This window comes from Carya illinoinensis, chromosome 8 (assembly GCF_018687715.1).
Source record: "Carya illinoinensis cultivar Pawnee chromosome 8, C.illinoinensisPawnee_v1, whole genome shotgun sequence".
NCBI classification, from domain to species: Eukaryota; Viridiplantae; Streptophyta; class Magnoliopsida; order Fagales; family Juglandaceae; genus Carya; species Carya illinoinensis.
In genome coordinates, this window is record NC_056759.1 from 31,981,093 (window position 1) to 32,006,716 (window position 25,624).

General features: G+C 35.5%; 1 protein-coding gene across 1 annotated transcript; it reads right to left on the minus strand.

The window, feature by feature from the left end:
• Positions 1-12,203: 12,203 nt before the first annotated feature.
• On the minus strand, positions 12,204-15,969 carry LOC122274730 (squalene epoxidase 3-like). Its single transcript, XM_043083740.1, has 8 exons — positions 15,677-15,969; positions 14,954-15,065; positions 14,585-14,759; positions 14,203-14,371; positions 13,744-13,962; positions 13,316-13,591; positions 12,806-13,084; positions 12,204-12,645 (listed from the first exon to the last, which is right to left on the minus strand). Exons 1-8 carry the CDS (start codon positions 15,932-15,934, stop codon positions 12,508-12,510), a joined length of 1,626 nt encoding a protein of 541 aa, XP_042939674.1. The 5' UTR covers positions 15,935-15,969; the 3' UTR covers positions 12,204-12,507.
• Positions 15,970-25,624: the final 9,655 nt, after the last annotated feature.

Consider the following 25,624-nt stretch of genomic DNA (forward strand, 5'->3'; position numbering starts at 1 on the left):
GTTTCCTTGATGTGCTTGACTCCATTGTGTAAACAACTTGAGCTTGAGACTTCTTTATTCTTTGAATTCATTTGTTATCATCAAAATCCATGTGTAGATTTATAATCACATGAAACTTGAAACCTTGAGTTCAACAAAAACAATGAACCACTGAATACTCTTATGCACCGCACCTCCCTTGCACTCTAATCCGACGAAACTCCAGCCTCGTCGTAGCCCTCCAGCCTGGCGAAACTCTAGCCAGTCGTAGCCCTCCAAGCTGGTGAAACTCCAGCAAGTCTCAACCCTCCAATTGCTGCCCTCCTGCCTGGCGAAACTCCCTAGCCTGTTGCAGCCATCAAGTCACCCTCCAACACCGTCGCACCCTTAAGCTCTTTAGCTCGCAGATGGTTTGCATACTTAAATATTTTGAGATTTGGGTCATACTTCAGACAAAGTTTTAAAATTCATTCCGTTCAGGCCGGAATGGCCGGAATTTTTCTTGCCAGAACAGTGACCGGAATGGGATAGGTATCTGTTCCGTTCCGGGTCAAATTCCGGCCGTTCTGGTCAATTCCGGCCGGAATTCCGGTATTCCGGCCGGAATAGTAATTCCGGTCCGAAAAAAAAAAAAAATCTTGTAAATAAGTTAAAAAATAATGAATAAAATTGTACTTTAAGAATTCAAATACCCATTTCCGTGCATTAGAAGTATTGTTACTTTTAATAATTTGTCTATTCTTTAATTTTTTTTCCTTTATTTTTGTGTCTTAACTCAAGTTTGTGAATTTTTTCAATATATATTCATTTTATAAATCTTTAATTCTTCTATATATATACACATATACATATCACACACTTACATATATGTATTTATTTTATTAATTGTTAGTTTATATATACATATAAATATTTATATATAATATGTAATTAATCCCGAAACGGTACACTGAAACGTACCGGTACCGAAATATTCCATTCCAGTGCCTCAACCGGAATGGTCTCCGAAACGGATTTCAAAACTTTGACTTCAGATAGTATAGTATTTTTGAATGATTCATGTAGTGGAGATGATTAATTAAAAAGAGGTATCAATTAAATTAATTTTGGCCGTGTCTCTTCGACATACAAAATTTTAATGATCAAAAACTAAATTAAATAGATGTCAAAATCTGATATTTGTGTAATTTGCAAAATAGAAAAACTGAAGAAGGTAGAAATTTATGATGTAAATTTTTTGTGTTTAAATCAGTACTTAAATAATTTTTTAAGGTCTATTATCTTTTATGTAGGAATCTTGGAAATACAATTGGGAACATATCTCAAAACTTGGATCCGTCGATCCAAACATGAGGTTGGTGTTTAAGTTGATGTTTTAAATGATTTGGGTATCGAACGTGATGGTACTATTTTTTAATATAATTTTTTTTTTCTATTATAGTTAACAAGAGTGAAGAACTGCCTTGGTTGCCTTAGACGAAATATGAAGTTGGAGGACTACGGTGATTGACATGTTATAGAGTTGTATTTTCTGTTTTCAGATTCTTGAACATGTTAATGTTATGGAAATGTATTGGAAATGTTATGGAGTTGTATTTTCATATTCTTGAACATGTTAATGTTATGGAAATGTATTGGAAATGATTTAATGGAAATGTTATGGAATTGTATAACTTTTATTTGCTGTCCAGAAATGTACAAAAAGGTTGTCCAAATAGCTGTCTAGCACATGTCCAAAATTTCCATGACATTAAACACATATTCAGTGCTTCACAAACATGTCACAAATTTACATTACATTTACCACATATCCATTACATTCACCACATATTTAGTACATTCCATTGAAAAAATTGTTAAACAAATTACAACAGGTTACATGAGTCATAGCAATGGCTGACATATATTGTAGTTGTTTGGAAACATAAAAATCATAGCAGAAATTACCAACAAAAATAACCATGACATGATTAACACTTTCTTTGTACTTCTTCTTCATTGCTTTGAAGTTGGATTGTCGATGCCTAAACGTTCATGAAGTACCGTCTTGTTCGTTCATTAAGGTAAATCCAACGTCATGTTATAGCAGTTGTTTTGTTCACTTTGAAAATCAATCAATTCAAAAAAGTCAAATTGTTTTATTAATCTTGTAGTTTGGACAATTGTAAAATTTTCTATCAAAACTATTAGTTTTTCCAGAAATCCATAGCTTCAATTGTGTGACATGATGGCTGAGAAGAGAAGGGAAATACGAAGAAGAGGAATGCATCTGAAGTAGTGAAGATCAAACCCTAAGTGTTTGATCTTGTGTCGTGGGCCACCAAAGGAAGGGACTTGGTGATGAGCTGAAGATTGAAGGGTTGAGTGGGCTAACTCAGCCAGATGGATCTTGGGCTCAACGTTGCACCATAACATGTTATTTTTATGTTCTTAGTTGAGTTAATATTGTAAGGGCCTGTGGACAGATCTAATGGTTAATCTTTAAATTATTTGTATTTGATGATCGGGTATAAAAGTGGTTGTACTTGCATGATTGTGCTTGGTTTTTGGATTATGCTTCCTAATTGATTATATTGAGGTGTTGTTATGAATGCATGAAGTTTGGATTGAAATGGATTGTCTTGAAGTGTTGGGATTAAAATGGATTATCTTGGTTTTCATTTTTTTCCTCAATTATTATTGTGATGTATATGAGATAGTCTGCCTTTATCACCAATTTGCTAAATAACTATGGAGGAGAAAATGTATAAAAAATCTTGCCATGGATATTTATAGATATTAAGCTGTAATAGTACAACTTTGAATGTTAAATATGGGACATGTTCAATGATTTTGTAATGTCAAATCTAGTACAACATGGCAAAAAGTATAAATGTAAGTTGCATCAAACCGTGTTACAGCTTGTATCTAACTGATAGATTAATCGAACTTTGGAGTATTTTTGGGAAACTTGATTTTGGCTTTGTTTGCACAAGATGGATGTGTTGATCAAGATTAATAAATATAAATTATGCATACTACCTCTGTCTTTTCTCCAAATGCTTCTTCTTTAACTAATCCATGCAGAAAAACATGTCTCGATTTAGTAATTGTCTCTCTTTGTTTGCTAAATTTTAGAGGTTCTATTTTGCCAAGCAAAGTGAGTTTATATTTGTATTGAGAAGATGCCAACACAAACACAAACATAAATACAAACACAGGTTGAGGCAGGAGCAATAAACCAAGGGAACATCACAAGATTATTGGAACCTATAGACTTTTTTTAAAATTGTTATCCTATCATGGTCTCTAATCTAAGTAATTAATGATTTATTCTGGCGAACAAAATATAAATCCTCAATCATTACATCCTTAATGCTACGATTATGGTGCAGGATTTCCTCATTTGGAACCTACCCACGACGACCACGAGCCATGGAAACTGATGAGATTCACCCCAGAAAAGATGCTGAAACTCTGATTCCAACTGAAGCTAGACATAATAGAGATTAATTCTAGCGGCTATTTCAACATATAACTGAGACGGGAAAGACAAGAGAATTTGCCCAAAACACAAGAAAACTTTGAATAATAATGATTAATAATAAAATTCGAAATTATTTTAGGAAGCCCACAAGCCGAATCTAAATAGCTGCAAAATTTGAAATTATGAAGATTTTTTTAAAAATGGAAAAATATAGATTAATGTATGAGAAATTAATACATAAATAAACAAGAATCTTACCAAGAATTTAGTCAAAATCAAAATCATTTCCAAACTTGAAACCAAATATTTACTAATAAGGGAAGAATAAGCATAAATATATTATTTAATAGAAAATAACTAATATTTCCCTTAGTCCAATGAATATATTAAGCTTTTCCTTCCATATTTGTACATATTCATCTTTTTAAGGTATTATTTCAACGTAATCAACATAGAATTTGGACCTAAATACCCTATATCAATTTGGGTTTGCATCACATGCTCCACTATTGCCTCTGGGAGGAGTAGCCGTGACCTAGAATTATTTTTTTTCCCTTCCGTTATATTGAATGGTAACTAATCGAGTGAGTAGGATTGTTCAACCGGGCTGGATTTTTATCTGGCCGGGTCCAGAACCCAGATTACCAGATTTTGGTTCCGAATTTTGACTCAGATTGAATTTGGGCTGGAACCCATATTGCAAAACCCGAACCTATCCAGTTCTGGTATTGGTTGTCTAACCCGGGTACCGGTTTTAAAACCCGGTACCCAGGTTTATTTATCATCCCGTTTCTAACTTATAGGCTTTTTCAATATCTTTAGCTTCCGCCGCTCCCCTTTCATTTCATCTCTCTCTCTCTTTCTCTCTCTCTCTCTCTCTCTCTCTCTCGTGCCGAAACCTAGCTTCTTCTGCCGATCAAAGCGTCACCTTCATCCTCGTGCCATCATCTGGTCCAGATATGGCTAGCTGCATTGTGGAATTTGTGGGTTGTTGTGGGGGTTACAAGCAGTATTTATTTAACTGATTTTCATGTATTTTTCTTTATATATATTAATGTGCAAGGGGATGCCGTGGCATGTAATAGAAGCTCGACATGCAAGGGGAGCAGTGAAGGAGATCTAGCACCAAGTAGTCCAAAAGCTCTTCCTAAACCGATGATCATCAATCATGATAATGGCTTGTAATTTTGTGTCTTGTAATGTAATTGTTTTGTAATGTAATGTATAAAATATCAAATAATGTAATATATATGTAGCAGTGAGTTGCATTATGTGTTGCATGTATTTTATATGATAAATATTGATTTTTTTTTTTCTAGTTGCATTTAGTTGAAAAGATAAATAGTTGTTTTATATATAAAAAATATATTTTTAAATTACAATAGAATATAGGCTTCTAGATTAAAAAAAAAAAAAAAAAGAAGCTTTTAAGACTTCTAGAATATAAGCTTTTAAATTACAATTAAAAATTTTTTAATAATAAAGACTTTGTTTAGAGAAAAAAAAAAGAAAAAAAAAAAAAGAAAACTGGGTACAGCCCGTAACCCAGATTTCGGGTTGTAAAAAACCCGGATACATCTGGATTTTAGCTCGTGTTATAACTCGTGTATACCTGGGTCAAAATCTGGCTTGGGTTCGCAATCCGGGTTTCGGGCTGGTATATCCGGATATCTAGTCCAAAACCTGGATGAACAACCCTAGGTGAGAAAGAATAATATTTTTTTTGTTTTATTTTTTCTCTTGTGATGAATTGGGTTGTGGGCTACAAAAAAAGATTTGGGTTTGTTTTTAAATCTTCTTTGGATTGAGAATGGTTTTTTCAACTGAGATGGATCGGACCATTGTTTTCAAATCAAGTTTTAAGCCCAACCCATATCTTTGAAACAAAACTCAGCCATATGGTTGCTAGGAATTGAGCCTACATAGTTGTTGGGCATTTAGCTGGGCAGCCCATGGGCTTTCTAGTTTGGCCCAGTGTACTGTGTTTAAAAAAACATAAAAAAATAAAGAATGTCTTAAGGCAAACTGGGCTGCAAACCTGGTCATCGACTCGCATGCTGTGAGAGAGTTCAGTGTGCTGGGCGCATCCAAAAGTTGTGTTCTTTTTGGGTCATCAAGGGAAAAAAGGTCTATACGACGTTTTGAACCCAAGACTTCACATACAAGGGCAATAAGCTCAACCATTGAGCTATAGCTTATTTTAATTGTATTTGTTGAATTTGTTTTAGAGATTATTTAATAATTCAGTGTCATTGTGCCATACAAATATTTATCTACAATATTTTTTCATGCAATTATGATTATGGAATACATGCATGCCATGATATTATGATGTCATGTTTTTGTCACATTTGTTTGGCATTTTATTAAATTGCCTAGATTATTATATTTTTGAATAATAATTATTTGGATGAAATGTGATGAATTTTTTTGTACATACATTGTGTTTACATGTCATAGTATGAGCTTATTTTATCACTTGTATTTGTTAGGCTAATATTAAAAATTAGTATTTTAAGTTTCTTTTAGAATGTGATTAAAAAAAAAAAAAGATCAAGTATCCCAAGTTTTATTAGTCCATGCTACTTAAAAAAACAAAAACAAAAAAAAAAAAAAAAAAGGAAAAAAGAAGAGTTTTATTAGTCCATGCTTATGATTGGCTCAAACTAATTTCTTCAATTAAGGAAGAAATTGTTTTTCAAATTTATGCAAAAATTAAGGTAGAAATGAATAATTAGGTATTGAAGTGCAAGACATGATTAGGAAGCTTGGCAAATTTTCGATTTTGCAATGTGCGTTAATTATTCTTGTTCTCACTTAGATTGACGTAGCAAAGTTTTTAGATGTGAGTGCAATTAGAATGCGCATAGGTTAGTAACTTTAAGATTACTGAGAAGAAAGTCTAGAGATTATATATGCGACTTAATTGTCTCATTAATCTCCTCCATGAGCAATAGTTGGAAATGATTGAAGATAATTATGCATGTCAGATAGTCTTAGATCATCATTATTGTATAAATCTTTGAAAGGTCTAGAGTAAAATTGGAAGTGCGCGTGAGGCACATGCATTGCAACTTTTATAGAAGTTGAAGTGATCAACTAGCTAAATGCCTATTTTAAATTTGAGCATCTTGTGGGTAATAACGGAAGTTGCGCGTTGTTTTTATAATGCAAAGATTGACTGTTCTTATATTTGAAGTTGATTATTATAATTTTGAAGCAACTTAGATTAACTCATAGATAAGTACATACCCTCAAAAACTTGCTACTATGTCTAGCGAGTAAGGACATTAAAATTTGAGTGTGCAAGAGTATTAAAGACATTCTTAATTGGCACATTCATTTTAAAAGTTTTATTAGTGCACTTTTCTATAGTATTAGCATTGATAATCTTACTCAAGTTTTCTTTTGCTCTAGCGAGAATAAATAGGTTCTTATAAATATACAAACTTTTGAGCACCTCTTGAGAGTAAAGCAATACCAAGCACCTTGGAGGTTTGCATGGTAATTGCGGTAAAAGTCTAAATAATTAGGTCTGAATTAAGACTAAAAATCTTGCTCATGGTGGTAGTGATGCAAGATCTTTTAAACTAAGATAATTTCTTGTAAAATTGTTCTTCTCTCCTATAATGGACTGGAGAATATTAAAAATATTGAGTAAGCAAGAAATTGGAATATATCGCTAATTAGCAGCTAAAACGTCACATACTATATTTGTTGCAAAAATCGATGTTTTTGTTGAGGTTTTTAATGCAATATTGGAGAAGTCTATACTTAATTTGATTTAAAACTCATTGCAAATAGTGGTGTTAGTTAGAATTCCAAAAGGTTCACGAGTTGGATGGTCACTCATTGACTCAGTGCTATTTGATAGGATGCCATATCGTAATACCGTCTCCTTGAATTCAATGATTGCGGATTATGCCCAACATGGTATTGCAACAGAATCATTACATCTTTTTCAACAAATGCTGGAGACAGATGTTGTGCCTACTAACATAACGTTCATCTCTGTCCTTTCTGCATGTGCACGTACCGGGAAAGTTGAGGAGAGTCAGAGTTATTTCAATATTATGAAGGAGAATTTCGGAATTGAACTAGAAGCAGAGCATTATTCATGCATGATAGATCTTTTGGGTCGTGCTGGAAATTGAGTGAAGCTGAAAGGCTGATTGAGACAATGACATTTAGCCTTGGCTCCATTGGTTGGGCTGCATTACTCGTTGCCTGTAGAACACAAGGAAACATAGAGCTAGCTATAAAGTCTGGCAATCACTTTCTTCAGTTGGAACCTCCAAATGCTGCTCCATATGTCATGCTTGCTAATATTTATGCCAGTTCTGGCAAATGGGAAGAGGTAGCAACAATTCGAAAGCTTATGCCAGATAGAGGTGTGAAGAAGAAACCAGGTCGTAGTTGGATAGAGGTGAATAAGAGGATACATGTGTTTGTGGCTGAAGATAGTTCACACCCAAATGATAAAGGAAATTCATGAATACTTGGAGGAGATGTCGTGCAAGATGAAGCTAGCTGGGTATGTGCCAGATGTGAGATGGGCTTTGGTAAAAAATGATGAAACGGTGCAGGGAGAGAAGGAGATTAGGTTAGGGCATTTGAGTGAGAAGCTAGCAGTTGCATTTGGGCTGATCTCTACTAAAGATGAGCAACAATACTTGTAGTTAAGAACCTAAGGATTTGTGGGATTGCCATAATGCAATTGAAGTAATCTCTGCCATTTCCGGTAGGGAAATTACTGTTAGAGATTCTCATAGATTTCACTGCTTTAAGGAAGGACGAGGCTCTTGTGGGGATTATTGGTAGTAATAGATTTTTTTTGGTTAGAATGAAGGAACCGAACTTTGCTTTTACAACAGAGGAACAGGCACCCCCATGCAGTATCGGGCCCCATAGAAGGCATAATATCAGTGACCTGTGAATCAAGTTATCTACTAACCAACCCATGGTGCTGCTCAGACTCACCGACCAAAATACAAAAATTCACCAAAATTGTTAAGCTGTCTCTTGAGATTTTGAGTTAATCAACATTATTTTCACTCTTGAACCGACGAAAATATAGAATTTCCATTCTTTCTTTGACTTTACCTACTGCAGACCACAAGTTATAACCAGTAGAAATTGTTCTGTTACACATGTTTGCTTGTGTCTTGTATTATGTGCGCGCATTTATACCATATTCCCTAAAAATAAGGGCTAAATAAATGGTTGGTGTTATGTTGTGGGAGTGAAGTACGGACTCTTAGAAACAATTGTGCACAGGCGTCAGGCAAAATCCACAGCCAAGACGATGGCCTAGAGATACACGTGCAACGGAGCAAAGCGCTAGTAAAGCCATACGTAAGTATATAATAAAAATTACAGAGGAGAAACAAATTATAATATTAATTTCCATCACTCAAATTAGCAGATATTGACTGCCTGAATGACACACCATAAATGGATATAATCAACATCTATGACACCGAATTGAATGACCCACAGACGGTACAATCTATAAGCATCACCCATTTCTTTTGTAGGATTTTTGCAGGAGAATTCGCCAACAATGGTAAATGAAACAGAGCTTACAGATAGAAACAGTATAGGGTATAATTTTTTCAATTAAATGAATAAATATTGATTATACAATGTTTGGAACAAAGTTATAAAACATCAGGTAATGTCGTTAACATCTGTTGTACAAAAGCTAATCAAACACCGTAGACCATAAAAAACGTTTTATATGAGAATTAGAAAAAAAAATTTATGAGTCTAATTTATCTTATTAAACCGATTCAATAGAGAGAGATTCATTTCAAACTTATAAACATATTTAAAATCTTATGTAATTTGAGATTTATTCTTACAAACTTAGTGCCCCAACGAATGCGAAGCTTCCACCACGATGTGTGGAGCTTACTTGCCTTCTTGACATGACTAGTTTTATATAACAGTTCTGCTCCATTCAAGGAGGGTGTGCAAGCGGGAGGGAGTCAACTGTGTACGTGGAATAAAAAAATGAATAAAAACAATAGAAATACAAAAATGAAAAAGTAAATAAAGAAAATTAGTAAACTTTATTCGATGAGTGGGTGAGTACACTTTCCCAGTAACAGAAGTGACTTTCCAAGTTTCCTTCTTCAGCGAGAAGAACACTTTCCAAGCAGAGCCCACATTGTTTGTTTCAAATCTTTCGGCTCTAAGATCTCTTTCTTTCTCTCTCTTTTTTCTTTCATTCTATCTTCTGGTCTTGGTTTTTTAGCCTCATCTCTTTCTTTTCTTTCTTTCGTATTTTTTTTTTTCCTTGAGAAAGTGTGAGAAAAATTAAGGAGGCAGCAAGGATATAGCTTTCTTTGATCATCTATCTAGGCTAGTTCTGTATTTTTTAGCTCAGGAATTTTGAATAGATCCATCTGCTGGGTATTTTTTTTTTTTTGGATTTCCCCTTTCAGTTTGACATCTCCCTCACGCTTTTTGGGTTTATTTGTAAATTTCAAGTTTTGTTCTTTAATGCTATTTTAACTCCATGCCAGATGTTTATGAGTGTGAAATTTGTTTTTTTTTCCCTTTATTTTTCTTGCTTTTAATTATGGTCTTAATATGGTTTTTGATTTTTCAAATCATTTTGATGAATCGTTGTTTTCTTTTTCTTATTTATTCTTCCCATTATGTCTTACTTTTATTTGTATTATGCTGATTCAATGTGTATATGGTTGTGGGTTAACACAAAAACTTGAAAAAAAAGAAAGAAAAGGGAGAGGGAAACGAACAGGAAGTCTGCTTTTATTGAAATAGTGTGTATGATTTTGTTGAATTAAGTGTTTACCTGGTGGGTGTTTGCTTATACGAAGAGAGAGAGAGAGAGAGAGAGAGAGAGAGGGAGGGATTACAACGGACGAAATTTCGAAGGAGAGAGAGTGAATGAAATTAAGAGAAAAAAAGAAAAAGAAAAATGATATGGTGTGTTCATTAAAAACATAAAAACACACAAGTGAAAAATACACTTACGTGAGTTTGCCGTTTGCATGCCGTTTACACCGGACGCTTGCAAATAGCATTTTTCTTTATATAAGCAAGAAGTCCACTGTTTAAATATGAATATATAGCATGGGAGAAAAATTAGCTCACGAGTTGAAAAAATTACAAGGATTGTAAACCTTGGCGATTCCAAAGTAGTGTGGAAGAAACAGTTTTCATAGTTATGAACTCACTGAAAATTGTAATCCAGCCACTGCCCGCTCATGATTCTAATTCAAGTAATCGTGAAATTGACCCAAAAAAAAAAAAAGGCCAGCAAAATCAAATATATGTTGTCAAGTAACAACTATACAGATTCACTTGCTTCTCCTTACCATGCAACAGTGGAGGAAGCAGCACTCATTACAAACTAACAAAATTAAAAAATCAATGCGTAAATCACTCATCACTCATTACAAATATATTTTATCATATACGTTCTTTTAGTTTTACAACATTAAGCAAAACGCTTGCCTTACTATATATTCAGCTCGCAAATTTAGAGAGATCTAAAATTCAGAACTTTCAATTACTTTCCCTCTCCACCATCTATCCAAGCAAACAAAAACAAAACAAGCATAAAGAATAAAGATGGTCCATAATCAACGGAGCCATAGAACCAGTATTAGATTTAGAATCAAATACAACCGTACTAGGAGCTGAGCCCGCCAGATTCAATGACATCAAATGAAAAAAGAAAAACGAGACAGAATGAGACGGAAACCAGAGAGACGATGCTTATAATTTGTTGGTTCTGTTCACCAATTTCACTTTGGGTTGCTGAAAAGGAGTTTGCATAGGGGTGCTTTACCTCAGATGAGTAAATGGCAAGACCGCATTGATGATTTGGATCTTAATCTGTTTGTGTCACCTGTGTGTCGTTCGTTTTAGCTCGAGACAAAGTTCTCTCCAAGTAGAAAAATTGTTAATTATTGTCGGGAACGTGAGTCAGTTTGCGCGGGAGAAAACTCCTTCACATTCCTCGTGTTGCAGGGTGATCAGGCCCAGTGACCCGTGTTTGAAACATATCGTTAACGTTATCTATTATTTCTATTGCTCCGGAAGGAGGAAAGGAGGGACAAAGGACAAGTCAACCACTACTTGTGCAAGGGTCCGGCTACTATGCCGTCCCATTCGTACCGCCCAGCGTTTTTTTTCTTTTGTTTTTTTCATTTTTGATTTCAAATTTTTTTAATCACTTTCTTAATTATTAAATAAAAACAAAAAATACACCAATATACTTAAAATTACTTTCTTAATTACTAAATAAAAAAAAAAAATTTGCCCGATGGTCAATCCGGACAGTCAACCCCAGGCGGCAAAGGGGCTTTTTCCCTTGTGCAGACCATGTGGTCATCATGAGCCGCACAGAACAAGACATATGAATGGCTTCCCCAAACCAAAGCCGGTATAATTTTCTTCATATCTCTGCTTGTGACTGTTCTTTGGCCAACTTGGATTTTGGCTTGCATCAGGTGCACGAAGGTTCTACATAGTTGTCAAGCTACAATCGCATTCACCTCAGAATCACCGGGAACATAATTCACATGAACACTCTGAAATCCAAGGCCTAATTGGGTAGTCCCATACTTATTAGTGAGGCTCAGTAGCAACACTTGAAGATAATCCAGGAGCTGCCTCACAGCCCTCACACACATGGTTGACGATAATTACCAACGAAAAAAGGCGAGAGTTTGGATTGGGAAGTAAGCCACTAAGAAATAGTAGAAAACATCATAACATATTTATCCAGATTATCTGGCCGAAAATTGCCTTTTTATTTTTTATTTTTTTAAGGAGTTTCTTCATACAAATTAGATTTTCATACAAGTTAAAGATCAAATGCATAACAGAATGATTGTTTATATAGTTACTGCAGTTTATAGCGGTCTCAGTGTATAAATAATTATGCGATGCCCTCTAGTGGAAGTAACAAGAAACATTAAATTCCATCAATTCCCCCTACCCACCCCACTTCTGTTTTGTATACATATATTTGCTTGCTTTTGATGACTCTCTGCTTTTACTGGACTGCAAGAAAGCCTCAGCTACTTGATCTCTGCCACATCCTTTTGGACATCTTGCATGACAGGAGGAGCTCTATAGTATGCTGAAACGGTTGCAGGGAAGAACATCTGTCTCACTCCTTCTGCCTTGATAATGGGAAATATTATACTGGATGCACTCTGAAAGTAGAAAAATTGTTCAATAGGCGTTGTAGGGGATATTTATTTATACAGATGGGGTTATAATTCATGCCTATAGATGTAAAAACAAAATGAAAAACGGATAGAATAACTATTTGGACTTGGCATTCTATGGAAAAAAAAAATGTGGAATACGCACCGAAATCAACCTAGCTCCAATCCACAAGCCTTTGGGTGAAGGAAACGGTAGTAGCAGACGACCAGCACCATATATTGCAACCGCAAAGAAATGGAGAACTAAATGCAATGGACATGGGTTTAGACCAGCGAGTAAAGCTAACAGTCCTTTTGAAAATATGCCTCCAAGGCTTAAATAGTCAAAACATGCTTGGCGCATCTCCTTCCTTGCTTGATCAGGAGAAGAAGAAAACACCTTGTATAAGACATCAGCCAGAGTATTTATTGTAGATGCCACTGGCTATAATAACAAACCATATCAAACAACAATGTTAGTGTGAATTAACATCCCTTGGACATTAAATAGTTCCTTGACTTTTACCCAAAAAAAAGGTTCCTTGAATTTTCAAACATCATCATATAACAAAGCAATTCGGAAGCAACCGAGAGAACACTTTGCCATCCAATTCTACTAGCACCACATGAATAAGCAATACAAGTCAGCAATAGGCTTTTTGTTCTAGAGAGTTACCTTTCGCAAGGTGGAAAAGGATTCGAGATACTTGGACAATGAAGATGCATCATTCAGGTCATGCAGTGGCTTAAGAAGATCTCGGAGTATGACAATATCGGAAAGTGCCACAGTCATCCCACCACCAGTTAGAGGATGCCGCATGTTCAAAGCATCACCCATTAGAAGGGCTCCGGGAGTACGAAGTGGATCTGCTGGCATGCTCCTATTTGGCATGGTTCTAATATTTCCTTTATCAACTGCAGATATGAAGGCCTCCTTAAACTCAGCTGGAATCTGTAATTGAAATTCCCTAGATTAATCCAAGGGGCAGGAACGGATGTTCTTGTTGAAGCCAACACATACTGAATACAGTACAAGTAGTATTGCCATTGGAATTGAGTCGTGGACTTCATAATCAAAGATCATTTACACAAAAAAATAGATACCTGTGGACCCACCACCATTTTCAAATAGTTGGCCATTTCGCCATTATCAACAGAAGGTAATTTCTGACCAGGTACATCAACCAAACAGCGAACCTCAGTACTACTGATTGGATAAAACCAGATGAGTGAAGGATCGGCTACAATGAGATGTGCATGATTTGCAAATGGAAGTTCAGAGTTCTCCATGATTAAACCCACAAAACAAGATGGCACGTCTACCTGTTGAAATATATTAGTTTTCCACAAGTCAGCCCCAATATAGAATGGAGCAAGAATGCACATGCCCAACCACAAAAAAATAGACGTGTATGCAAAAAAACAAATTAATATCTCTAGACCCTGGATTATGATAATATATATTATAACTGTCCAAATATGACCAGTGAGAAATTCCCAACTCAACTCTAACTGCACCAGGCAAACTGAAACTATTAGATAGTTCCAAGATGGTAACTTCACCTTAGGGTTACAAAGAGAGCGGCGCAGATTTGAGAAGCAACCATCACACACAATCGTAAGAGGAGCATAAGCTTTATGTTCTTGGCCATCCTTTGTTTTGTACTGAACGCCCTTAATGGTCCCATTTCCTTCAAGCAGGGATGTAACTGTACCTTGTTGCAATTGCACACTGAACATGGACATAACCATGTGCTTAGTACGGTGAACTATGTGCTTAGTACGGTGCAAACCTTGAAGACCAAATTCAAGAAAAATGGAATGTGCACCAAGAATCCAGGACCAAAGCAATATTTTAACAAGCTACAGTTTAAGAGATTCATAGTGCAAGGATAACATAAAACTTTACTGCGCTAAGTTGAAAATAAGCAGCAAGAAATAATACTTGGGAAGAGTGGCAGCTTTTTCTCTCATTCTTTGTATAAAGCGCCCGTTGTGGAAGCTCCTTCCAGCCACATTTGAATGAAACTTTTCCAAAGGATAAGGCAGTCTAGCATGTTTCCCATCCTTGAAGAAAATGTATCCAACCAACCACTGAGCATCAATTTCCTCAACGCAATCTGATATCCAATCACAATTGTGTCACCAATACACAACCCAAAACCAATACTAAGTAATCATTATACCAACGCCAACAAATTCTCCTTGGAACAAGAGTCAGTTCACAATCATGTTTGCAATCATCCTTAAAAAAGTTTTATTGTACTTGAAGGATACAGAAAATCACAATAACGATGTGAACTTCCAAGCATACCTTCAAGGCCCAATTCGACTAGTTTTAAGTATCCCCCAGGCAGCAGAACTTCACCGACAATTCGATCTGGCTCTGTCAAGTCTCTTTCAATCACATGAACCCGTCTTCCGTCCTGCAATTAGTGGCAAAAAAAATTTAGATTCTACTTGTTATAGGAAATAAATCAACAATTTCAAAGTACGTGGTCGTTGACGGGTGATATTGCAGGTAAAGTACGCAACTTTAAACACAAGAACTTCGTAACACGGTTTACATCTATTATGTCTAGTAAATCACGGGAAATCATTAATAATTAGATGCCGCTACATGCGATAAAACTTCAACACTGGTAAATCTTAAATCACTTGCGAGGTGGCTGTTACCTTCCTTGAAACACTGTGCATTCAGTCAAGCTTCCAATTCCTATTGATTAAACTATCTAATACAATTTTCTATTATTATTGCACTTGCGTTATTTACTTCCACACATATTCACCGACCCAGATTCCCTAATCAAATAAAAGTATGCGAAAACAACTTAAAAAAGAAATTATTTTCAAGCCTTGCTGCCAGATTCCTGAATTTGATCAGTGCCTATATATATGCTATCCAGAATTCTCTGGTTTCATAATACCGGGAAATTTCAAAAGACCCACCAATTTTCATGCCCATGCAAAAAGAATTCAAGTCGAGAATTTTCAAATTTTAGAAGTTCTTATTTGTCTTGAGAAAAAAAACAATTACCTTGCCGAGGGTGTAAGCGAGGGCGGCACCCGCTACACCGGCGCCGACGATGATAACGTCAGTGCCGGAGCCCTCCAATTGGCGAGATTCTCCATCGCTAAAGCTCTGTTTCGCGCATACTTCTGGAAAACTCTTCTTCATGAGCTGTTTCTTGTTGGCACTGCTACAATTCCTACGACGGAGAGAGTAGAGAAGAACGAAACCGAACAGGGAGGCAAAGAAGGCCCCCCAGAGCATGTGCTGGTCGATAGCCATCATTATCTTCAGCGGGATGAAACAATGAGACTCAGATAAAGATAAAAAGGAAGAACAAATGGGTTGGGCCAGAAAAGTTACGGATAACTGGCTTGTGGCAGCCTAGAGGAAGAACAAATGGGTTGGGCCAGAAAAGTTACGGATAACTGGCTTGTGGCAGCCGCGTTCGTAGCCACGTTGCTTTTTTACCTTCGACGTCGCTGTTCCCATCATTGTAAAGCAGAATTTGCCAGTGTTGGATTGTTCACCCGAGACTGTTCCAATGATTGTGAAGCAGAATTCATCGGTGTTGGATTGTTAATCTACTATAAGAGCGTCTCATTGGCTTGCCAAATTTATCTTTAAAATTTAGTTTAATATTACTTTTTTATATTTATCTATTTTATTTAAATTCAATAAACAATTTATTATCTATATAATAATAAATTATTATTAAATTAATAATTTTTTATTTAATTTATCTGTATCACATTTTATATTCTAATTAAAAATATTAACTACCAATTTAATATTACAAATAATTATATTCTAATTCAATTAATATAAAAAAATCATATTATCAAAAGTCATTTAATGCTAATAACCAAAATTTGAGATTAAACTCATCTAAAATTCTATCTAAATTTCTTAATTACTAACCAAATATCTAGGAAAATACTCAATCCAATATAGTGAATCCAATGAGAATTTAATATTTGATAAATAAACTGCAGTCCTCCATTTTTAGCCAACCACTATAACAGAAATTTAAATTATTTTAGATATGCTCGATTCAATGTGGGATGTTTTTGACATAAATTATACAAATTTTGGTCAGCCTTTTCATTTGGTCAAGTCAATGATGATGCCCTAAGTGACTGTTCTCACTAAGAGGAAATGTTAGGTAGGTTTAGACCATCATGAGACAGGTTAGTTTTACTCTACTAATGACAGTCTCACAATAGTGATTCAACCTAATATGAGATGAACTGTTGATTCGCATAATTGGTCATCGCGTTTGATTGAAAAGCCAATGACGTGAAGTTACCGTGCGCTAGATTATGACTGAATGCCTTTAAATCAGAATCCGGGTCAGAAGTGACACATGCACCTGTCGCCCGATTGCCGACTTGCAGTAGGGACCTTATAGCACTCTAAATGGAATAGGGAAAACAAATGGTTCCATTTTGCTGTTACAGACGAAAAATTGGTTGCAATGGATTAGGCAAAGTGACACTGACCGAGTTTTAGCTCCAGTATTTCTAAAAGTAAAGTCATATTTGGTGTAAATTATAGATAGAACAAATATTAAATTTATTGTATTTTGGTAATAATATCTCTCTTCTCTCGACATTTTCTCATAAAACTGCCATAAGTTTCTTTCCCTCTATATTTTTTCCCACTTTCACCTATGTGCTTCTTTTCTTTGTTTCTCCCTCATGAAATCATAGAACTGTGAGAACATTGAAGTTTCAGACTGCACCACTAGGGACGCAATTCGATCTGAAGTATTTATCTTCAAGAAATTCCCTATCAGACTAGTCTTCACTAGGCATTGGGGCATCACAGATGGTATCAGAACAGTTCGACTCTGGATAAAACCATATATCCCGTAGGTGCAGTACCAGAAATTTTAAAGTTGTGATTTGAAATTATTTGTTTGAAGTATGTTATTTTCATTGTTTTAATTATTTTATTGTACGCTATATTATTTGCTTTATTTATTTTATTGTATGTTTACTTTAATTTATTTGTTTTATTTTATTGTGTGTTATTTTATTTTGTTGGTTTTATGCTATTTTGTTTTATTTTATTTTGTTGTATTTTCATTTATTTTACTATATTATAGTTTAATATTTTTAAGTTGAAAGTGGGGTTAAGGGTTATGCTATAGTAGGAAGATGGTACGACCAAGAAGGCCGATTGGGGAACCTGAGGATAATTGCCGAGAAGCGATGGCAATTACGCTATGGCCCTTCAGCAGAATTTTCATCCACCACAAGGAAAGCAGAATAGGGCAGTGCAAGCTGGGTGCAGCTACGAGCGAAGGTGGATTGAAGACATAGAAAGGATGTTTGAAGTTTGTGGATGCACTGAGGCTCAACAAGTGCTATATGCGAGTTATCTGCTGCAAGGTGATGCGGCTAATTAGTGGAAGACCAAGAGAGAACTCTTAGTGATGGAGTTGGGATCTTTTATGGCTGTGTCTTGATAGCATTTCAAGAAAGAATTCGACGACCGTTTCTTCCCCTAATTTTGTGAGACGGCAGAAGGCATGAGAATTCAATAATTTGGTCTAAGGAGAGATGTCTATCTAACAGTATGCCTGAAAATTTATGGAGCTCGAGCGATTTACTACCCACCTCATTGCTAATGAAGAGATGTGGGCTGAGCATTTTCAGGAGGGTCTGCAATGAGAAATTTGTAGATAGTTAGCTTGCTTTCAAATTACGAACTTTCAGAAGTTGGTCTAGGTGAACTTTATTGCTAAGCAAGAGTGAGGTGTTGAGGTGGGTTCCCCTCTGAGTCAAAAGAGGATGGATGTTGATGGTGAAGGAAGCAATTATGGATCACCACAGAAGTTTGTGCAGAGGGCAGGAACCGGATCGCAGGCAGCCTCTAGTGGTGGTATGGGAGGCTAAGTTCTAGTTTGTGGCAGATGTAATAAAGCCCACAGAGGCGAGTGTCGTTAGGTTAGGAACCAGTGCTTTGAGTGTGATCAGACAGAGTACTTTGCTTATGAGTACCCTAATCGGACCCAAGGAAATCGAGGTGGTCGTCGCAATGGTAGAACTATCAAAGGCAATTAGTTTAGGTTTGGGTGTACGTGATGACTCCTGGTAATGTTGGTGGTGAGGTTCCAGAGACTCAGGACGCCAGAGTCATGGCAGGTATGGGTCTAACCTAATATTTTGTAATGAACGCCTTGTGTGGTTTATTATTGTGTTTTGAAAACGTTCTGCAAGTTTTACCCATATCTGTTGGGTATTGTTGGTCGTGTGATTTCCTTAAGCGTGTTTTGGGTTGTATAATGTAACTGCTTTAGCGTTAATGTTTAACCTTGTAAATTTCGAGGACGAAATTTATTTTAAGGGGGGCAAGATATGATATCTCATTTTTACACATATTTTTATTGAATGATTTTTTTTAAAATTATTATAACTAGCGGCTCCCATGTTTTAAATTAAAGGTGATTTTTGTAGTTTTATTTATGATTTTTTTTTTGAAGTTATGAAATTATTTTAATGTACTTTCTTGATAATAATTATTGTTTTGTATTCAAATTGTTCTTTAATTTAAATTAGTTATTTTTGGCTTTAAAATTATTGTGTTGTTGGATTTTATTAATTTATTTTATTTAGTTACGGCGTTTAAATTATTTTATTTAACTCGCCATTGTAAAATTTATTTTCGTTGTATTAGTTTTGAGTCATTAAGTTGAAAAGGTTGGATCTCATTTCTTTTCCTTCATTTTTTCTTTTTCCTCTACTCTTTTTCTTTTTTTTCCCTTTTCTCTTTTTCTTCTTTTTCCTCCCCTGCTTCTCTCCTCCCGCGTGACCCAGCCCCCTCCCTCTCCCTGTCTGTTTTCTTCTCCCCTACCCAACGCCATTGTGTGCAGCCCGTGGTTATCACCGCCCCTCCCACCTGGTTCCCCATCGGTCGACGACATTCCCCCTCTATTTTCAGCCTCTCTCGCGCTGCCATAAGCCTCCACGCATGGCTTCAAGCCGTATGATTTTTGTGCTCCAGTGCCAACGTGGTGCCACCTTTAGTTGCCATCTTTTCACCACTTCACCATCGACTTGCTAGCTACCTAACCCACCATTCCTCAGCCCCAATCTGCCACCTTTGAAGCCTCACCATCTCCATCTATGATTTGCCTCTTTTGGCCTCCAACCGCCACCTACGCTGCCACCCACGGCCAACCACTACTATCATTAGCTTCACCAACACTCATAAGCCATTTCCTATCAATCTCAAGTCTTCGTTTGTCCCTTTTTAAAAGTTGGGTTTTTGAGACCCACGGCCATAGTGCATTTTGCACTATGACGTTGTTGTGCCGCCACCTTTTCCAGCTTATTGATCTTCTGAATATTATATTATAACGCTGTAAGTATTTTTTAAATAATATTTAAGATTTAAATATATTTTGCATTAACAATACTTGTGAAATTAGTTGGTTGTGTCAGACTGAGTCTGAGGAGTTGGGGGTTAGACGGATTAGAGGACGGAGCTGTTTGTGTGATTAGTTGGTGTTGTAATTTTTTGATTGTTAGATATTTGTTTCGTGTCATACATTGCCTAGTGCACGCATGTTCATGTTTGTAAAATAAAAATTGGGTTTTCGCATAATTACATGCATGATCATGTGTATAGTTGAAAACTGGATTTTCATGTGATAAATGATTTTGGGTATGTTTGAAATGAATGGATTGACGGTTTGAGTCAAAGGTACTGTAGGGATGGTGGTAAGCAGGGACGGTGGTAGAGTCTCACATGTGATTCCTGCCTACATTGCACGCAGTAGGGATGCTGGTAGAATCCCACCTACCGACGGAATTCTAGTAATGGTGTTAAGTAGGGATGATGGTAGAGTCCTATTTGTGATTCTTGCCTACGATGCAAGCGGTAGGGACGGATGTAAGCTGGGACGGTTGTAGAGTCCCTCCTGTGATTCTCATCTATAGTACTCTGATAGTTTGGTTAATGGGTTATTTTCTGGAAAAATAGTGATTTTTATATTAGGCCATTTTTTGAAAAAATGGTGGATGTCTTAATGGAAATGTTTTGGACCAAAATGAGATTTTAGTGTGCACGAAAAATTGTTCATTTTGGGAAATGATGATTTTTGGGTCTCATGTATATGACATTATGTTTGTGCATTTTGTTATTGCATGAATGTATTTTTATCTCGTGATTTGTTTAGATTATTACTTACCTATGGTACCGTTTCTTGGTACTGTAGATTTTGTTGCAGATGAAGATGCAAAACCTGAGGATGCAGCTCCGTCGAAGGAGTGATCGAGGATCACTTTCTCGTGGGATGGGACATATATCCCACTTTTGGTTATTATATTTTGGTTTAATTATATTTTTTCCTCGGATAATTGTAATATTTTTGTAACACTTGTATTCAAGTGAATTTGTATTTAAAAATTCTTGTACTTAGTTGACTGACTTTAATTATTCTGCTGCATTTTTGTTGTACATTTTTGCTTGTGCACACACTCGACACTTAGCGATGAGATGCGTAACTCGTGTTGTCATCATTTCAACGCCTCGATTTCCACGTGTTCGTACGTGGGAGTTAGAGGCGTCACACCGCATGCCTTGTTGAAACCCTAATTTCAGCTAAGCTAGACGCCCACTCTCTTTGTCCCAAGGTAAGCTAATTTGTTCTTTTTTTTTTTTTTTTTTTTTCCTTTTATCAGAGCCTCTTGTGGACATTTATGCTGTTCTCCCTCACTCAACGGCAACAAATAATAAAAGTTCACGTCAGTAGTTCACATCTAACTCCCATAAAGTAAATTACACATGATAGCAAAATAAAATACCCAATAACCAAATGCACTTCAACGAAAATAGTGAACCACTGAATACTCTTATGCACCACACCTCCCTTGCACTCTAACCCGACGAAACTCCAGCCTCGTTGCAGCCCTCTAGCCTGGCGAAACTCCAGCCAGTCGTAGCCCTCCAGCCAGGTGAAACTCCAGCAAGTCACAACCCTCCAGTTGCTGCCCTCCTGCCTAGCAAAACTCCCCAGCCCGTCGCAACCATCAAGTCACCCTCCAACACTGTCGCACCCTTAAGCTTTTTAGCTCGCACATGGTTTGCATACTTAAATATTTTGAGATTTGGGTTTTACTTCAGATGGTATAGTATTTTTGAATGATTCATGTAGTGAGGATGATTAATTAAGAAGTGGTATCAATTAAATTAATTTTGGCCGTGTCTCTTCGACATACAAAATTTTAATGATCAAAAAATAAATTAAATATATGTCAAAATCTGAGATTTGTGTAATTTGCAAGATAGAAAAACTGAAGAAGGTAGAAATTTATGATGTAAATTTTTTGTGTTTAAATCCGTACTTAAATAATTTTTTATGGTCTATTATCTTTTGTGTAGGGATCTTGGAAATACAATTGGGAACATATCTCGAAACTTGGATTCGTCGATCAAAACATGAGGTTGGTGTTTTAAATGATCTGGGCATCGAACGTGATAGTACTATTTTTTGAAACATTTTTTTAATATAATTTTTTTTCTATTATAGTTAACAAGAGTGAAGAACTACCTTGGTTGCCTTGGACAGAATATGAAGTTGGAGGACTACGGTGATTGACATGTTATAGAGTTGTATTTTTTGTTTTCAGATTCTTGAACATGTTAATGTTGTGGAAATGTATTGGAAATGAATTAATGGAAATGTTATGGGGTTATATTTTCAGATTCTTGAACCTGTTAATGTTATGGAAATGTATTGGTAATGATTTAATGAAAATGTTATGGAGTTGTATTTTCAGATTCTGGAACATGTTAATGTTATGGAAATGTATTGGAAATCATTTGTTGCAAATGTTATGGAGTTGTATATCTTGTATTTGTTGTCCAAAAATGTACAAAAAGGCTGTCTAGCACATGTCCAAAATTTCCATGACATTAAACACATATTCAGTGCTTCACAAACATGTCACAAATTCCATTACATTCAACACTTATCCATTACATTCACCACATATTTAGTACATTCCACTGAAAAAATTATTAAGCAAATTACAATAGGTTATATGAGTCATAGCAATGGCTGACACATTGTAGTTGTTTGGAAACATAAAAATCATAGCATAAATTACCGACAAAAATAACCATGACATGATTAACACTTTCTTTGTACTTCTTCTCCATTGCTTTGAATTTGGATTGTTTGATGCCTAAATGTTCATGAAGTACTCTCTTGTTCGTTCATTAAGCTAACTCCAACGTCATGTTATAGCAATTGTTTTGTTCACTTTAAAGATCAATCAATTCAAAAAAGCCACATTGTTTATTAATCTTTTAGTTTGGACAATTGTAAAATTTTTTACCAAAACTATTAGTTTTTTCATAAATCCATAGCGACTGGGAAGAGAAGGAAAAAACAAAGAAAAGGAATGCATCTGAAGTAGTGAAGATTAAACCCTAAGTGTTTGATCTTGTGTCGTGGGCCACTGAAGGAAGGGACTTGGTGATGGGCTGAAGATTGAAGGGTTGAGTGGGCTAACTCAGGCAGACAAATCTTGGGCTCAACGTTGGGTCAGACTATATTACTTTTATGTTCTTAGTTGAGTTAATATTATAAGGGCCTGTGGTCCAGTTATGTTAGAGACTTTATAGTAAATTGCATGCTTTAGTATATAAGGTCACTGTACAAGACTTTACCTATCATCTGGAATATTCTAATGTTCATTTTTTCTGTGGAGGTACTTTCCCTCGAAGAAAGTGTAGCTAATATTAGTGTGAGAAAATTCAGAATACTATTACACTTCCATCTATATTTCTATTATAACCCATTACAAGTGGTATCTAGAGCCCTGATCCTGCTTTCTTACACCTCAATGGCGGAAGGCACACATTTGAAAGATCTTCATGATTTCATCTCCTTCAAAAAATCAATTGGGCTGTGGGCTGCAAAAAAAGATTTGGGTTTGTTTTTAAATCTTCTTTGGTTTAAGAATGGTTTTTTCAACTAAGATGGATCGAACCATTGTTTTCAAATCAAGTTTTAAGACCAACCCATATCTTTGAAACAAAACTCAGCCATATGGTTGCTAAGAATTGAGCATACATAGTTGTTGGACATTTAGCTGGGCAGCCCATGGGCTTTCTAGTTTGGCCCAGTGTGCTGTGTTTGAAAAAACATAAAAACAAAACAAAGAATGTCTTGAGGCAAACTGGTCTGCAAGCCTGGTCATCGACTCGCATGCTGTGGAGAGTCCAGTGAGCTGGGTGCATCCAAAAGTTGTGTTTTTTGTTTCATTAAGGGAAAAAAAAGGTCTATACGACGTTTTGAACCCAAGACTTCACATACAAGGGCAATAAGCTCAACCATTGAGCTATAGCTTATTGTAATTGTATTTTTTGAATTGTTTTTAGAGATTATTTATTAATTTAGTGTCATTATGTCACACGAATATTTATCTACAATATTTTTTCATGTAATTATGACTATGGAATACATGCATGCCATGATATTATGATGTCATGTTTTTGTCACATTTGTTTGGCATTTTATTAAATTGCCTAGATTATTATATTTCTGAATAATAATTATTTGGATGAAATGTGATGAATTTTTTTGTACATACATTGTGTTTACATGTCATAGTATGAGCTTATTTTATCACTTGTATTTGTTAGGCTAATATTAAAAATTAGTCTTTTAAGTTTCTTTTAGAATGTGATTAAAAAAGGATTAAGTATCCCGAGTTTTATTAGTCCATGCTACTTAAAAAAACAAAAAAAAACAAAAAACAAAAAAACAAAAAAAAAAAAAAGAAAAGAAAAAAAGAAAGAAATTGTCTCATGATTGGCTCAAACTAATTTATTCAATTAAGGAAGAAATTGTTTTTAATGTGACCGACTTGTTTGATTGGTTATCCTAGTGAGAATATGGTTGAGATTGATTTAGAATTAATCTCCTATACAATACAAATTTACGCAAAAATTAAGATAGAAATTAATAATTAGGCATTGAGGTGCAAGAGATGTTTAGGAAGCTTGGCGAATTTTCAATCTTGCAATGTGCGTTAATTGTTCTTGTTCTCACTTAGATTGACATGGAAAATTTTTTAGATGTGAGTGCCATTAGAATGCGCATAGGTTAGTAACTTTAAGATTACTGAGAAGAAAGTCCAGAGATTATGTATGCGACTTAATTATCTTATTAATCTCCTTCATGAGCAATAGTTGGAAATGATTGAAGATTATTATGCGTGTCAGATAGTCTTAGACCATCATTATTGTATAAACATTTGAAAGGTCTAGAGTAAAATTGGAAGTGCGCATGGGGCACAAGCACTACAACTTTTATAGAAGTTGAATAGATCAACTAGCTAAATGTCTATTTTGAATTTGAGCATCTTGTGGGTAATAACGGAAGTTGCATGTTGTTTTTATAATGCAAAGATTGATTGCTCTTATATTTGAGGTTGATCATTACAATCTTGAAGCAACTTAGATTAACTCATAGATAAGCACATACCCTCTAAAACTTGCTACTATGTCTAGCGAGTAAGGACATTAAAATTTGATTAAGGACATTCTTGATTGGCATATTCATTTTAAAAGTTTTATCAGTGCACTTTTCTATAGTATTAGCATTGATAATCTTACTCAAGTTTTCTTTCGCTATAGCGAGAATAAATAGGTTCTTGTAAATATACAAACTTTTGAGCACCTCTTGAGAGTAATGCAATACCAAGGACCTTGGAGGAGAATATGAAAAATATTAAGTAAGCAAAAAATTGGAATTATCGCTAATTAGCAGCTAAAACGTCACATGCTGTATTTGTTGTAAAAATCAATGTTTTTATTAGTGCTTTTAATGCGATATTGGAGAAGTCTATACCTAAATTGATTTAAGACTTATTGCAAATAGTGGTGTTAGTTAGAATTCCAAAAGGTTCATGAGTTGGATGGTCACTCATTGAATCAGTGCTATTTGATAGG

Coding starts and splice junctions, on each gene's coding strand:
- LOC122274730 (XM_043083740.1), bottom strand. CDS start 15,934: ATGATGGCTATCGACCAGCACATGCTCTGGGGGGCCTTCTTTGCCTCC. Junction 15,066..15,676: donor TCGCTTACACCCTCGGCAAG/GTAATTGTTTTT, acceptor CACTAATTGCAG/GACGGAAGACGGGTTCATGT. Junction 13,592..13,743: donor AAATGGTGGTGGGTCCACAG/GTATCTATTTTT, acceptor TTTCAATTACAG/ATTCCAGCTGAGTTTAAGGA.